The sequence below is a fragment of the Salvelinus namaycush genome, chromosome 31, assembly GCF_016432855.1.
Source record: "Salvelinus namaycush isolate Seneca chromosome 31, SaNama_1.0, whole genome shotgun sequence".
NCBI lineage: Eukaryota > Metazoa > Chordata > Actinopteri > Salmoniformes > Salmonidae > Salvelinus > Salvelinus namaycush.
This window is the reverse complement of record NC_052337.1, coordinates 5,175,464-5,192,962: the sequence shown is the minus strand read 5'-3', so window position 1 is coordinate 5,192,962 and position 17,499 is coordinate 5,175,464. Positions and strand designations below refer to the sequence as shown.

General features: G+C 45.3%; 1 protein-coding gene across 4 annotated transcripts in view; it reads left to right on the top strand.

The window, feature by feature from the left end:
- The window catches only part of pam (peptidylglycine alpha-amidating monooxygenase), a 140,875-nt gene that overhangs the window by 42,217 nt on the left and 81,159 nt on the right, over positions 1 to 17,499 (top strand). For all 4 annotated transcript variants that reach the window (XM_038970032.1, XM_038970034.1, XM_038970033.1 and 1 more), the window contains 3 exons: positions 4,968 to 5,055; positions 12,604 to 12,695; positions 15,377 to 15,460. In XM_038970032.1, coding sequence (XP_038825960.1) covers positions 4,968 to 5,055; positions 12,604 to 12,695; positions 15,377 to 15,460 — 264 coding nt within the window. The remainder of the gene's footprint in view (positions 1 to 4,967; positions 5,056 to 12,603; positions 12,696 to 15,376; positions 15,461 to 17,499) is intronic.

The window sequence follows — 17,499 nt, the reverse complement described above, 5'->3', positions numbered from 1 at the left end:
GAGAACATAGTTACAACCACAATGTGTTTTGATGGAGAACATAGTTACAACCACAATGTGTTTTGATGTTACTAAACACAACCTTACATTAGGAGAACATAGTTACAACCACAATGTGTTTTGATGTTACTAAACACAACCTTACATTAGGAGAACATAGTTACAACCACAATGTGTTTTGATGTTACTAAACACAACCTTACATTAGGAGAACATAGTTACAACCACAATGTGTTTTGATGTTACTAAACACAACCTTACATTATGAGAACATAGTTACAACCACAATGTGTTTTGATGTTACTAAACACAACCTTACATTATGAGAACATAGTTACAACCACAATGTGTTTTGATGTTACTAAACACAACCTTACATTATGAGAACATAGTTACAACCACAATGTGTTTTGATGTTACTAAACACAACCTTACATTATGAGAACATAGTTACAACCACAATGTGTTTTGATGTTACTAAACACAACCTTACATTATGAGGACACCGTAGACATAGCCACAATGTCTGTGACATGTTTTAAAGTTTCTCAACACTGTGTTGCGTACTGTAAACAGAACATGCCTGAATCGGCATAATCTCATTATGACAACAAACTCGACGCCACGGGTTACGACATGGGTTACGACATGGGTTATGGCATGGCCTCGCGGAATTGAACACCCCAAGCCTTATTATCCCAAACCAAACTTTCTTGATTCTTATCTCCAACCGTAATGTAAATCCAACCACAACCAGAATATTTTGCTGAAGCATACAGATATGACTATCTACATCCCTCCAAAAATAACAGAGAATGAGTAAATAGGGCCTGTGGGAGAGATTAACCCTGTGTTAACTTAGCCTACTGAGGCGGATAAAGCCAGTATTGCTTGCCATAGGGTTGAGCCAGGACGAGCCCATGCCTACAGGGCTGCTGCCTGTCTGTTGCAAGATCAGGGCTTTAGAGAGGAGTGATGTCTCCATCGTCTCTCTCTCTCGCTCACTCGTTTCTCATGAGCCGCCAGTCCTCCCGTAAAGGACATCTGTTTAGCCGTGATTAATGCGAAGGCATTTGTTGCCTAATTATGGGGTGTCGTCTCCGTGGACACAGGGATACTGGGGCAGGGCGAGAGCGGCTATAGAAGGCGGGCAGCCCACTGAGCTAAGGGGCTTCTGCTCTCACCTCCAAACTCACAACACAGAAATACAGACCACCGTGATCCAAAAATGTGATTTGTTACTGGAGTGAATAGTCTTAAACCTCTTTTAGACTAAACGAACAATACACCTAAAAGGCTAAGAAAGGCCTCCTTTCATTTCAGTAAAAAAAAAAAAGACCTCAATTTGTTACTCATACAAATAGCGTTGCTAGGATAGAGAAAGAACAAGTGTTATCTTAAAAAACAGGAATTCAAGGAAAACCCGTTAAACTGTTGCTGCTGCTCTCCTTGTATACACAGTACACTCAATCTGACATATGGTGCTGTTATGAAAATTCATGAAGGAGAAAAGAAGCACCCCCCCCACGCTCGGCCTGCTGTCAGAAAAGCCCCATTCATTATTCAGGTCCGAGATTATACTGGGCCGCGCCAAGTAGCCCGTCCTGGGGGTTTTCATCACTTTCATGTGGAGAGAGCATTGACTTTCTGTCAGAGCTGAAGCTCTCGCCGGCGTCTACCGTTGCCAAGCCTGCAGTGCCTGGCTTCCCTAATGAAGAAGAAAAAGTGAAGGGTGTGTCACCTTTAATGTTTCAATATATGCTCTGAGTATAAACAGTAGCCTACGCTTCTCAATTTACTCCCCAATTTAATATGAGCTGTGAACTCTTTCAATAATTAGTTTTTCAGTTGTGTTGTTTGAGCTTGTTTTTAGGTTTTCACAGAGCCATGTACTGTATATACATGGCCATACACCACCCTGTTCACGGAAATTGTTCGCTCCTACAGACAGTGAGTCACGTGGCCGTGGCTTGCTATATAAAGCAGGCAGACAGGCATCGAGGCATTGTTACTTTTAAAATGAACATTGAAATGGGCTAAACGAGTGACCTAAGCGACTGAGCGTGGTTTGGTCATCGGTGCCAGGCATGCCGGTTCTAGTATCTCAGTGTCTAGGGTTTACCGACTATGATGCAACAAACAGAAAACATCCAGTCACTGGCAGTCCTGTGGGCGAAAATAGTTAGTTGATGAGAGTTTGAAGGAGAATGAAAAGAATCGTGGAAGCTAACAGGCAAATAACGGCACAGGTACAACAGTGGTGTGCAGAACGGCATCTCAGAACGCACAACTCGTCGGTCCTTGTCAAAGATGGGCTATTGCAGTGGACGACCACACCGGGTTCCAGTCCGATCAGCTAAAAGATTGACCTGGTCTGACGAATCCTGGTTCCTGTTGCGTTATGCTGATTACAGAGTCAGGATTTGGCATAAACAGCATGGCCCCATCCTGCCTGGTGTCAACGGCACAGGCTGGTGGTGTAATGGTGTGAGGAATGTTTTCCTGGCACACATGTTAGATCTCTTTCCATGCCTCAAAGAATTTAGGTTGTTCTGGAGGCAAAGGTGCTGTCTGACCTGGTACTAGATGGGTGTACCTAATAAACTGGCCACTGAGTGTTTAAACTGACAATATATACACTGGCTATATATGTAAGCCATAAATATACACTGGCCATACAGTGCCTTCGGAAAGTATTCAGACCCCTTGACCTTTTCCACATTTTGTTATGTTACTGCCTTGTTCTAAAAATGATTTAATTATTGTTTTACCTTGTCAATCTACACACAATACCCCATAATGACAAAAGCGAAAACAAGTTTATTTGATTTTTTTTTGCAAATGTATTAAAAATAAACGTACCTTATTTACAAAAGTATTCAGACCCTTTGCTATGAGACCTGAAATTGAGCTCAGGTGCATCCTGTTTCCATTGATCATCCTTGAGATGTTTCTACAACTTCACTGGAGTCCACCTGTGGTACATTTAATTGATTGGACATGATTTGGAAAGGCACACACCTGTCTATATAAAGGTCCCACAGTTGACAGTGAATGTCAGAAAAAAACAAGCCGTGAGGTCGAAGAAATTGTCCGTAGAGCCCCGAGACAGGATTTATGTCGAGGCACAGATCTGGTGAAGGGTACCAAAACATGTCTGCAGCATTGAAGGTCCCCAAGAACACAGTGGCCTCCATCATTCTAAAATGGAAGAAGTTTGGAACCACTAAACCACTCGGAGGAGAAGGACCTTGGTCAGGGAGATCACCAATGATCACCCTGACTGAGCTCCAGAGTTCCTCTGTGGAGATGGGAGAACCTTCCAGAAGGACAACCATCTCTGCAGCACACCACCAATCAGGCCTTTATGGTAGATTAGCCAGACGGAAGCAACTCCTCAGTAAAAGGCACATGACAGCCTGCTTCGAGTTTGCCAAAAGGCACCTAATGATTCTCTGCTCTGATGAAACCAAGATTGAACACTTCGGCCTGAATGCCAAGCGTCACTTCTGGAGGACACTTGCTACCATCCCTACGGTGAAGCATGGTGTGGGGATGCTATTCAGCGGCAGGGACTGGGAGACTAGTCAGGATCAAGGCAAAGATGAACGGCGCAAAGTACAGAGAGATCCTTGAAGAAAACCTCATCCAGATCACTCAGGACTTCAGACTGGGGCGAAGATTCACCTTCCAACAGGATAACAACCCTAAGTACATAGCCAAGACAACGCAGGAGTGGCTTCGGCCAAGACAACGCAGCGGTGGCCCAGCCAGAGCCCGGACTTGAACCTGACCGAACATCTTTGGAGAGACCTGAAAACAGCTGTGCAGCAACGCTCCCCATCCAACCTGACCAACCTTGAGATAATTTGCAATGAAGAATGGGAGAAACTCCCCAAATACAGGTGTGCCAAGCTTGTAGTGTCATACCCAAGAAGACTCAATGCTGTAATCCCTGCCAAAGGTGCTTCAACAAAGTACTGAGTGAAGGGTCTGAATACTTATGTAAATGTGATTTCATTTCTAAAAATGTCAATTTTTTTTTTTGCTGTTTGATATGGGGTACTGTGTGTAGATTGATGAAGGGGGGATTTAAAAAAAATACATTTTAGAATAAGGCTGTAATGTAACAAATTGTGGAAAAAGTCAAGGGGTCTGAATACTTAACGAATGCATTGTATACACTGAGTGTACAAAACATTAGGAATACATAGACTGACCAGGAGAATCAAGGTGAAAGTGATGATCCCTTATTGATGTCACTTGTTAAATCCACTTCAATCAGTGTAGATGAAGGGGAGGAGACAGGTTAAATAAGGATTTTTAAGCCATGAGACACCTGAGACATGGATTGTGTATGTGTGCCATTCAGAGGGTGAATGGGCAAGACAAAAGATTTAAGTGCCTTTGAACGGGGTATGGTAGTAGGTGTCAGTTTGTGTCAAGAACTGCAACGCTGCTGGGTTTTTAACGCTCAACAGTTTCACATGTGTATCAAGAACGGTCCGCCACCAAAAGGAGAGCCAGCCAACTTGACACAACTGTGGGAAGCATTGAAGTCAACATGGGCCAACATCCCTGTGGAATGCTTTCAACACCTTGTAGAGTCCATGCCCCGATGAATTGAGGCTGTTCTGAGGGCCAAAGCGGGCAGGGGTTCAACTCAATATTAGGAACGTGTTCTCAATGTTTTGTCCACTCAGTAGGTAAATGTCTCTGTTTTTTTTTATTCTGAAGACCTGGTTGTTTCATCCAAAAACAAGACATAGTCAACATCCTGGACTTCAAGGCGTCTAAACATCCTGGACTTCAAGGCGTCTAAACAACCTCATTATTCTCGAAGAATCAGAGGAGACTAGCATAAATTGTCTTTGACAAGTGGAATTCTCCTCCTAAAACAAACCCTGTGGAGACAAGTGCTTTGCCAAGGACTTTAACCCTGTAACTGTGTTGTTCTTTTCCCTCAGTGGACTTTGAGCCTCATGCCAGTATGGACACAGCCCATCACATGCTCCTGTATGGCTGCCGGACACCAGTCTCCACCACCAACTACTGGTAAAGTCAAAGCACACCACAACACAGTACATGCTTTGATTCACAATGTAGCAAGAATATCCCTATGCATTTCTACAGTACTTTACACATGAATCTACCTGGTTGACCAAACAGACAGTCTGTAGAACACACAACAGTTGTGTGTTAGTAAAGACTTGTTGATCTGTCCATTGTAGCACAACGAAGAACAAATGTACAAAGAGACAGCACTTTATTCACTTCCTCAGCCCTATGAGCCTGAATACAAGCACTAGACTTGATAAAAACCATCCCCTCAACACTTCGGGTACAAAGAATCAGTGTTGGGTTTAACTGTCCTACTACACTTAAAGAATCAGTGTTGGGTATTACTGTCCTACTACACTTAAAGAATCAGTGTTGGGTTTAACTGTCCTACTACACTTAAAGAATCAGCTGGACCACTCTAATCATTGCAGAGAGAGAGCCAGGAGAGAGAGAGGTAGAGAGAGAGAGAGAGAGAGAGACAGGAGAGAGAGAGCGAGCCAGGAGAGAGAGAGAGAGCCAGGAGAGAGAGAGAGAGCCAGGAGAGAGAGAGAGAGCGAGCCAGGTGAGAGAGAGAGAGCGAGCCAGGAGAGAGAGAGCGAGCCAGGAGAGAGAGAGAGAGAGCGAGCCAGGAGAAAGAGAGAGCCAGGAGAAAGAGAGAGGGAGAGCCAGGAGAGAGAGAGAGAGCCAGGAGAGAGAGCCAGGAGAGAGAGAGAGAGCCAGGAAAGAGAGCCAGGAGAGAGAGAGAGAGCCAGGAGAGAGAGAGAGCCAGGAGAGAGAGAGAGCCAGGAGAGAGAGAGAGAGAGCCAGGAGAGAGAGAGATAGCCAGGAGAGAGAGAGAGAGCCAGGAGAGAGAGAGAGAGCCAGGAGAGAGAGAGAGAGCCAGGAGAGAGAGAGAGAGAGCCAGAGAGAGCCAGGAGAGAGCCAGGAGAGAGCCAGGAGAGAGCCAGGAGAGCCAGGAGAGAGCCAGGAGAGCCAGAGAGAGCCAGGAGAGAGCCAGAGAGCGAGCCAGGAGAGAGAGAGAGAGAGCGCAAGCCAGGAGAGAGAGCAAGCCAGGAGAGAGAGAGCCAGGAGAGAGCGAGAGAGAGTGAGAGCCAGGAGAGAGCCAGGAGAGAGAGAGAGCGAGAGCCAGGAGAAAGCGAGAGCCAGGAGAGAGCGAGAGCCAGGAGAGAGCGAGAGCCAGGAGAGAGCGAGAGCCAGGAGAGAGCGAGAGCCAGGAGAGAGCGAGAGCCAGGAGAGAGAGAGAGCCAGGAGAGAGCGAGAGCGAGAGCCAGGAGAGAGAGAGAGGGGCAGAAGAGGGAGGGAGAGGGGCAGAAGAGAGAGACGCACAAGAGAGAAAAAAGGAGAAGAAACAGAGGGAAGAGGAAGAAGAAACCTCTTCAGACGCTCACTGATAAACTTGCCTGTTACCATAGCAACTGCTGTCACCTCGACAACAGAGATCATGGGAGCCCTGTACAGGGTGGTGTGTGAGGGGGGTGTGTGAGGGGGGTGTGTGAGGGGGGTGTGTGCTGCATGTCGCTCGTCGGGAGGGGTTGTTTATCTTTCCTCCTCTCAGATTGGACTCTTCAGTATATGTGATGAGGAAGACGAAGACCACATTACACTACCCCAACGTTCAAGTGAAACACGGCTCAGCATCTACTGGCTTCCTGTGTCTGGGAGGGTCAAATAAGAATACACCTCTAGAGTCGCACAGCAAATATTCACAAAGAAATTAGGACATTTTCTAATCAAACCTGGTTTTTAAAGAGCACCGTGTGTTGACTATGACTATGACTAAAGCCATTCGGGCTTTAATTCCTTTCATCCATTCGGTTATCCTGTTTTTCATGAAAAAAATTCATCTCTTCTTCAGCTATCCTGCGGGGGTGATTTTCAAATTCCTCCCTACTCTGAAAGCACATTTGGCATTCCTCGAGTGAAAAGCGGTTGAGATATATTCTGAAACTGCCTGTGAAGCTGCTTCTGAAATCACAAGGAAGCTCTGGAGGATCAGTGGGGGGGCACGAAAATAGGCCATACGAAGAGTGTTCGTTCCAAATGGCACCCTAGTCGCTACCTAGTGTACTATAAAGAGGCTGGGTGCCATTTGGGACGAACACAATGTGTCTACCCAATCAGAACACTTGCTTAGCCCACAGCTAGCACATCCACCCAATTCCACATCGAGCTAAAAAAAAAAACTCTCCTGAAAAAGGAACGCTCTGTTTTTAACCCACTCGTGTCACCTAGCCCTCGTTGCACCGGCTCTCCTGTGCAACACACTCGAGAGCTACAGGGGGGACAACATCAATGATGAGTACACACTGCTACACGTTCAAGCTGTGAACTCTCTGTAACAGGAAGAATAGGGTGAAAAGTAGTAAGGTTAGTCATTATTGTGTCAAAAGTGAAGACAATATGCTTTTAATGGTGTTTCCCAGAACGCACAAAGGCATGAAATGGAATCTGGGAGGCATGAGGCTCTTAACGGAAGCGTCTGCTACTGCTGCTGCTGCTTGCTCCTAATCTTTGAGTGTGGTGTATTCATTTGGAACAAATGATGGGAATATCTTCTAGACACTAGCTATCAGGAGAAACAATGTAAGGCGTTACTGGCCTTTAACCATAACTGCCGGTCTCCATATCAAGTCAGGGGCACACTATTACCTTCTGTGTTCTAGGATATGATAGTTCTGTTGGGTTTAGATGGATGGGGTTCTAGGATATTATAGTATGATAGTTCTGTTGTGGTGTAGATGGATGGTGTTGTAGGATATGATAGTATGATAGTTCTGTTGTGGCGTAGATGGATGGTGTATTAGGATATGATAGTTCTGTTGTGGTGTAGATGGATGGTGTTCTAGGATATGATAGTTCTGTTGTGGTGTAGATGGATGGTGTTCTAGGATATGATAGTATGATAGTTCTGTTGTGGTGTAGATGGATGGTGTTCTAGGATATGATAGTTCTGTTGTGGTGTAGATGGATGGTGTTCTAGGATATGATAGTTCTGTTGTGGTGTAGATGGATGTCGTTCTAGGATATGATAGTATGATAGTTCTGTTGTGGTGTAGATGGATGGTGTTCTAGGATATGATAGTTCTGTTGTGGTGTAGATGGATGGTGTTCTAGGATATGATAGTTCTGTTGGGGTGTAGATGGATGGTGTTCTAGGATATGATAGTTCTGTTGTGGTGTAGATGGATGGTGTTCTAGGATATGATAGTTCTGTTGTGGTGTAGATGGATGGTGTTCTAGGATATGATAGTTCTGTTGTGGTGTAGATGGATGGTGTTCTAGGATATGATAGTTCTGTTGGTGTAAATGGATGGTGTTCTAGGATATGATACTATGATCTGTTGTGGTGTAGATGGATGGTGTTCTAGGATATGATAGTTCTGTTGGGGTATAGATGGATGTTGTTCTAGGATATGATAGTATGATAGTTCTGTTGTGGTGTAGATGGATGGTGTTCTAGGATATGATAGTTCTGTTGGGGTATAGATGGATGGTGTTCTAGGATATGATAGTTCTGTTGGGGTATAGATGGATGTTGTTCTAGGATATGATAGTATGATAGTTCTGTTGTGGTGTAGATGGATGGTGTTCTAGGATATGATAGTTCTGTTGTGGTGTAGATGGATGGTGTTCTAGGATATGATAGTTCTGTTGTGGTGTAGATGGATGGTGTTCTAGGATATGATAGTTCTGTTGTGGTGTCGATGGATGTCGTTCTAGGATATGATAGTATGATAGTTCTGTTGTGGTGTAGATGGATGGTGTTCTAGGATATGATAGTTCTGTTGGGGTGTAGGTGGATGGTGTTCTAGGATATGATAGTATGATAGTTCTGTTGTGGTGTAGATGGATGGTGTTCTAGGATATGATAGTTCTGTTGTGGTGTAGGTGGATGGTGTATTAGGATATGATAGTTCTGTTGTGGTGTCGATGGATGATGTTCTAGAATATGATAGTTCTGTTGGGTTTAGATGGATGGGGTTCTAGGATATTATAGTATGATAGTTCTGTTGTGGTGTAGATGGATGGTGTTCTATGATATGATAGTTCTGTTGTGGTGTAGATGGATGGTGTTCTAGGATATGATAGTTGAGTTGTGGTGTAGATGGATGGTGTTCTAGGATATGATAGTATGATAGTTCTGTTGTGGTGTAGATGGATGGTGTTCTAGGATATGATAGTTCTGTTGTGGTTTAGATGGATGTCGTTCTAGGATATGATAGTATGATCTGTTGTGGTTTAGATGGATGGTGTTCTAGGATATGATAGTTCTGTTGTGGTGTAGATGGATGGTGTTCTATGATATGATAGTTATGTTGGGGTGTAAATGGATGGTGTTCTAGGATATGATAGTATGATAGTTCTGTTGTGGTGTAGATGGATGGTGTTCTAGGATATGATAGTTCTGTTGTGGTGTAGATGGATGGTGTTCTAGGATATGATAGTATGATAGTTCTGTTGTGGCGTAGATGGATGGTGTTCTAGGATATGATAGTTCTGTTGTGGTGTAGATGGATGGTGTTCTAGGATATGATAGTTCTGTTGTGGTGTAGATGGATGGTGTTCTAGGATATGATAGTTCTGTTGTGGTGTAGATGGATGGTGTTGTAGGATATGATAGTATGATAGTTCTGTTGTGGTGTAGATGGATGGTGTATTAGGATATGATAGTTCTGTTGGGGTATAGATGGATGTTGTTCTAGGATATGATAGTATGATAGTTCTGTTGTGGTGTAGATGGATGGTGTTATAGGATATAATAATCCTGTTGGGGTGTAGATGGATGGTGTTCTAGGATATGATAGTTCTGTTGTGGTGTAGATGGATGGTGTTCTAGGATATGATAGTTCTGTTGGGGTATAGATGGATGGTGTTCTAGGATATGATAGTTATGTTGGGGTATAGATGGATGTTGTTCTAGGATATGATAGTATGATAGTTCTGTTGTGGTGTAGATGGATGGTGTTCTAGGATATGATAGTTCTGTTGTGGTGTAGATGGATGGTGTTCTAGGATATGATAGTTCTGTTGTGGTGTAGATGGATGGTGTTCTAGGATATGATAGTTCTGTTGGGGTGTAGATGGATGGTGTATTAGGATATGATAGTTCTGTTGGGGTATAGATGGATGTTGTTCTAGGATATGATAGTTCTGTTGTGGTGTAGATGGATGGTGTTCTAGGATATGATAGTATGATAGTTCTGTTGTGGTGTAGATGGATGGTGTTCTAGGATATGATAGTTCTGTTGTGGTGTCGATGGATGGTGTTCTAGGATATGATAGTTATGTTGGGGTGTAGATGGATGGTGTTCTAGGATATGATAGTATGATCTGTTGTGGTGTAGATGGATGATGTTCTAGAATATGATAGTTCTGTTGGGTTTAGATGGATGTCGTTCTAGGATATGATCGTTCTGTTGGGGTATAGATGGATGGTGTTCTAGGATATGATAGTATGATAGTTCTGTTGTGGTATAGATGGATGGTGTTCTAGGATATGATCGTTCTGTTGTGGTGTAGATGGATGGTGTTCTAGGATATGATAGTTCTGTTGTGGTGTAGATGGATGGTGTTCTAGGATATGATAGTATGATAGTTCTGTTGTGGTGTAGATGGATGGTGTTCTAGGATATGATAGTTCTGTTGTGGTGTAGATGGATGGTGTTCTAGGATATGATAGTTCTGTTGTGGTGTAGATGGATGGTGTTCTAGGATATGATAGTTCTGTTGTGGTGTAGATGGATGTCGTTCTAGGATATGATAGTATGATAGTTCTGTTGTGGTGTAGATGGATGGTGTTCTAGGATATGATAGTTCTGTTGTGGTGTAGGTGGATGGTGTTCTAGGATATGATATTATGTTGTGGTTTAGATGGATGATGTTCTAGGATATGATAGTTCTGTTGTGGTTTAGATGGATGGTGTTCTAGGATATGATAGTTCTGTTGTGGTGTAGATGGATGGTGTTCTAGGATATGATAGTTCTGTTGTGGTGTAGATGGATGGTGTTCTAGGATATGATAGTTCTGTTGTGGTGTAGATGGATGGTGTTCTAGGATATGATAGTTCTGTTGTGGTGTAGATGGATGGTGTTCTAGGATATGATAGTATGATAGTTCTGTTGTGGTGTAGATGGATGGTGTTCTAGGATATGATAGTATGATAGTTCTGTTGTGGTGTAGATGGATGGTGTTCTAGGATATGATAGTTCTGTTGTGGTGTAGATGGATGGTGTTCTAGGATATGATAGTTCTGTTGGGGTGTAGATGGATGTTGTTCTAAGATATGATAGTATGATAGTTCTGTTGTGGTGTAGATGGATGGTGTTCTAGGATATGATAGTTATGTTGGTGTAAATGGATGGTGTTCTAGGATATGATAGTATGATCTGTTGTGGTGTAGATGGATGGTGTTCTAGGATATGATAGTTCTGTTGGGGTATAGATGGATGGTGTTCTAGGATATGATAGTTCTGTTGTGGTGTAGATGGATGGTGTTCTAGGATATGATAGTTCTGTTGGGGTGTAGATGGATGGTGTTCTAGGATATGATAGTATGATCTGTTGTGGTGTAGATGGATGGTGTTCTAGGATATGATAGTATGATAGTTCTGTTGTGGTGTAGATGGATGGTGTTCTAGGATATGATAGTTCTGTTGTGGTGTAGGTGGATGGTGTTCTAGGATATGATAGTATGATAGTTCTGTTGTGGTGTAGATGGATGGTGTTCTATGATATGATAGTTCTGTTGTGGTGTAGATGGATGGTGTTCTAGGATATGATAGTTCTGTTGTGGTGTAGATGGATGGTGTTCTAGGATATGATAGTATGATAGTTCTGTTGTGGTGTAGATGGATGGTGTTCTAGGATATGATAGTTCTGTTGTGGTGTAGATGGATGGTGTTCTAGGATATGATAGTTCTGTTGGGGTGTAGATGGATGGTGTTCTAGGATATGATAGTTCTGTTGTGGTGTAGATGGATGGTGTTCTAGGATATGATAGTATGATAGTTCTGTTGTGGTGTAGATGGATGGTGTTCTAGGATATGATAGTTCTGTTGTGGTGTAGATGGATGGTGTTCTAGGATATGATAGTATGATAGTTCTGTTGTGGTGTAGATGGATGGTGTTCTAGGATATGATAGTTCTGTTGTGGTGTAGATGGATGGTGTTCTAGGATATGATAGTATGATAGTTCTGTTGTGGTGTAGATGGATGGTGTTCTAGGATATGATAGTTCTGTTGTGGTGTAGATGGATGGTGTTCTAGGATATGATAGTATGATAGTTCTGTTGTGGCGTAGATGGATGGTGTTCTAGGATATGATAGTTCTGTTGTGGTGTAGATGGATGTCGTTCTAGGATATGATAGTTCTGTTGTGGTGTAGATGGATGTCGTTCTAGGATATGATAGTATTATAGTTCTGTGTGTGTGTGTGACTCATCAATATTGTTCCCACGTAGAGTCCATCCAACTCTGGACCTAGTTGAGACCAGAGACGGGAGGGGCTGTATTGACCCAGTGCTGTTGTTTGGTTCTTTCAGGGACTGTGGGAGTGTCAAGGGGACCTGTGAGGACGAAGCCTCCATCATGTACGCCTGGGCCCGAAATGCCCCACCCACCAGGCTACCCCCAGGTACACAGTCTCTGTCTTTCTTTTTCCCTTTAATCTCTCTCTCTCGCCATTTCATCTTTCTCTCTCTCCCCCCAATCGCACTCTTTCTGCTTCATCTTTCTCTCTCTTTGTGCCTTCCATCTTTCTCTCCGTCTTTCTCTCTTCTCCATCTCTCTCTCACTGGAGAGATCAGACTCTACCCCATTGCTTTCTGGAGAGAGGAGAGATCAGACTCTACCCCAGTGCTCTCTGGAGAGAGTAGAGATCAGACTCTACCCCAGTGAGCTCTGGAGAGTAGAGATCAGACTCTACCCCAGTGCTTTCTGGAGAGAGGAGAGATCAGACTCTACCCCATTGCTTTCTGGAGAGAGGAGAGATCAGACTCTACCCCATTGCTTTCTGGAGAGAGGAGAGATCAGACTCTACCCCAGTGAGCTCTGGAGAGAGTAGAGATCAGACTCTACCCCAGTGCTTTCTGGAGAGCGGAGAGATCAGACTCTACCCCAGTGAGCTCTGGAGAATGGAGAGATCAGACTCTACCCCAGTGCTTTCTGGAGAGAGTAGAGATCAGACTCTACCCCAGTGCTTTCTGGAGAGCGGAGAGATCAGACTCTACCCCATTGCTTTCTGGAGAGAGGAGAGATCAGACTCTACCCCAGTGCTCTCTGGAGAGAGTAGAGATCAGACTCTACCCCAGTGAGCTCTGGAGAGCGGAAAGATCAGACTCTACCCCAGTGCTCTCTGGAGAGAGGAGAGATCAGACTCTACCCCAGTGCTCTCTGGAGAGAGTAGAGATCAGACTCTACCCCAGTGAGCTCTGGAGAGCGGAAAGATCAGACTCTACCCCAGTGCTCTCTGGAGAGAGGAGAGATCAGACTCTACCCCAGTGCTCTCTGGAGAGAGTAGAGATCAGACTCTACCCCAGTGAGCTCTGGAGAGCGGAGAGATCAGACTCTACCCCAGTGCTTTCTGGAGAGAGGAGAGATCAGACTCTACCCCAGTGAGCTCTGGAGAGAGGAGAGATCAGACTCTACCACCGTGAGCTCTGGAGAGAGGAGAGATCAGACTCTACCCCAGTGAGCTCTGGAGAGAGGAGAGATCAGACTCTACCCCAGTGAGCTCTGGAGAGCGGAGAGATCAGACTCTACCCCAGTGCTTTCTGGAGAGAGGAGAGATCAGACTCTACCCCAGTGAGCTCTGGAGAGAGGAGAGATCAGACTCTACCACCGTGAGCTCTGGAGAGAGGAGAGATCAGACTCTACCCCAGTGAGCTCTGGAGAGAGGAGAGATCAGACTCTACCCCAGTGAGCTCTGGAGAGCGGAGAGATCAGACTCTACCCCAGTGCTCTCTGGAGAGAGGAGAGATCAGACTCTACCCCAGTGAGCTCTGGAGAGAGTAAAGATCAGACTCTACCCCAGTGAGCTCTGGAGAGAGGAGAGATCAGACTCTACCCATTACATTTAAGTCATTTAGTAGACGCTCTTATCCAGAGCGACTTACAAATTGGTGCATTCTCCTTATGATATCCAGTGGAACAACCACTTTACAATAGTGCATCTAAATCTTTTAAGGGGGGGGGGGGGGGGGGGGTTAGAAGGATTACTTTATCCTATCCTAGGTATTCCTTAAAGAGGTGGGGTTTCAGGTGTCTCCGGAAGGTGGTGATTGACTCCGCTGACCTGGCGTCCCTGTAAGTACCCCATTGCTTTCTGGAGAGAGGAGAGATCAGACTCTACCCCAGTGAGCTGTGGAGAGATCAGACTCTACCCCAGTGCTTTCTGGAGAGAGGAGAGATCAGACTCTACCACCGTGAGCTCATGAGAGAGGAGAGATCAGACTCTACCCCAGTGAGCTCTGGAGAGCGGAGAGATCAGACTCTACCCCAGTGCTCTCTGGAGAGAGGAGAGATCAGACTCTACCCCAGTGCTCTCTGGAGAGAGGAGAGATCAGACTCTACCCCAGTGCTCTCTGGAGAGAGGAGAGATCAGACTCTACCCCAGTGCTCTCTGGAGAGAGAAGAGATCAGACTCTACCCCAGTGCTCTCTGGAGAGAGTAGAGATCAGACTCTGCCCCAGTGCGCTCTGGAGAGAGGAGAGATCAGACTCTACCCCAGTGAGCTCTGGAGAGAGTAGAGATCAGACTCTACCCCAGTGAGCTCTGGAGAGAGTAGAGATCACACTCTACCCCAGTGCTTTCTGGAGAGAGGAGAGATCAGACTCTACCCCAGTGAGCTCTGGAGAGAGGAGAGATCAGACTCTACCCCAGTGAGCTCTGGAGAGAGTAGAGATCAGACTCTACCCCAGTGCTCTCTGGAGAGAGGAGAGATCAGACTCTACCCCAGTGAGCTCTGGAGAGAGTAGAGATCAGACTCTACCCCAGTGAGCTCTGGAGAGAGTAGAGATCAGACTCTACCCCAGTGAGCTCTGGAGAGAGGAGAGATCAGACTCTACCCCAGTGCTCTCTGGGGAGTAGAGATCAGACTCTACCCCAGTGAGCTCTGGAGAGAGTAGAGATCAGACTCTACCCCAGTGAGCTCTGGAGAGAGTAGATCCATGATTGGTAATCCTGTGGCTTTAGCCTGCGTTATTGTAATTGCTCTCCAATGAGTTCTTTCCTTATCAGTGCATCTCAGCCTTGCAGCCCTCACAGAGACCTTAATTACTGGTGCCTGTCTTTTTTTCTTTATTTTTTCAATCCCAGATGTCGGTTTTAAAGTTGGAGGGAAATCCAGAATCACTTACTTTGTGCTGCAAATCCACTATGGGGATGTCCACGCTTTTAGAGGTGAGTGGTAATTGGTGCAAAATTCCCTGTAAGTTTCCCAAAATGTCCAGGTTTTCCAGAAATCCTGGTTGGAATATTCCTGGAATCATGAGGGGAAAAGCAGGAATGAATGGTCCTGGAGCTACATGCCATACAGGGGTCTGATCCAGTCCAGCATTAACACACCCCATTCAGCCAATCAATTAATTTGTTTTAGGGCTGGGTTGAAACAAAAGTCTGTGACCCATGTATTGTGCCTGCTTTGTATTCAAATACAGTACCTGGTAATTATTGTACAGTTCATTACTCTCATAGTTAATACGTGTTTATCACCAAGCGTTTCCAGTTTTGTTTTATTCAGGCTTTCACGACCAGATTATTTTAATTAGGGACTCAAAACAGTTATTGTTCCCCCACAACATTAAGTGGTTATTGTTCTCTTCCCCCACAATGAGCTCCCAAAAGACTCAACAGCAAACCTTTGTGTTGTTCCACGTTCGTTGCGACAGCTTCGCCCCCAGTGGCAGCTGACAGAGAGTTCTTTCACTAAGTGGCCATTGATTGTGCATTGAGGGAGTTTGCTTCCCAAAGGGCACCCTATTCCCTATGTAGTGCTCTAATTTTGACCAGGGCCCAATAGGGGAGTGTATTGGCATTAGAATACTACATTGGAGTGGCTGTCTCTTCTCCCCAATATAAGTCAGGACAGGCACACAATAAAGGGGCTTTTCTTAGGGAAATAACTGGGCTGCCTGAAATTACTGGGCTGCCTGGATTGACTGGGCTGCCTGAAATTACTGGGCTGCCTGGATTGACTGGGCTGCCTGAAATGACTGGGCTGTCTGGAATGACTGGGCTGCTTGGAATGACTGGGTTGTCTGGAATGACTGGGCTGCCTGACATGACTGGGCTGCCTGGAATGACTGGGCTGCCTGGAATGACTGGGCTGCCTGACATGACTGGGCTGCCTGGAATGACTGGAATGACTGGGCTGCCTGGAATGACTGGGCTGCCTGGAATGACTGGGCTGTCTGGAATGACTGGGCTGTCTGGAATGACTGGGCTGTCTGGAATGACTGGGCTGCCTGGAATGACTGGGCTGCCTGGAATGACTGGGCTGCCTGGAATGACTGGGCTGCCTGACATGACTGGGCTGCCTGACATGACTGGGCTGCCTGGAATGACTGGAATGACTGGGCTGCCTGGAATGACTGGGCTGCCTGGAATGACTGGGCTGCCTGGAATGACTGGAATGCCTGACATGACTGGGCTGCCTGGAATGACTGGAATGACTGGAATGACTGGGCTGTCTGGAATGACTGGGCTGTCTGGAATGACTGGGCTGTCTGGAATGACTGGGCTGTCTGGAATGACTGGGCTGCCTGGAATGACTGGGCTGCCTGACATGACTGGGCTGCCTGGAATGACTGGGCTGCCTGACATGACTGGGCTGCCTGACATGACTGGGCTGCCTGACATGACTGACATGACTGGGCTGCCTGACATGGCTGGGCTGCCTGGAATTACTGGGCTGCCTGGAATCACTGGGCTGCCTGAAATGACTCGACTGCCTGGAATGACTGGGCTGCCTGACATTACCGGGCTGCCTTGAGGCAGCATGCAAATGTTGCATGTCTATGACCCGAATGACAACAATAGTTGTTTTGGTGGAAGACCGCCAGTACATTTACCTAGAAAACAAAGAGACGCTCAACAGACGTTTGAGGATAATGGTGCAGTTAATTACCATAAAACAGACGTTTGAGGATAATGGTGTAGTTAATTACCATAAAACAGACGTTTGAGGATAATGGTGTAGTTAATTACCGTAAAACGGCAGGTATCCTAGTGATTAGAGCGTTGGGCCAGTAACCGAAAGGTTGATGGACTGAATCCCCGAGCTGACAAGGTAAAAATCTGTTGTTCTGCCCCTGAACAAGGCAGTTAACCCACTGTTCCTAGGCCGTCATTGTAAATAAGAATTTGTTCTTATCTGACTTGCCTAGTTAAATAAAGGTTAAATAAAATATAAAAAAATATTTAAAAAACAGACGTTTGAG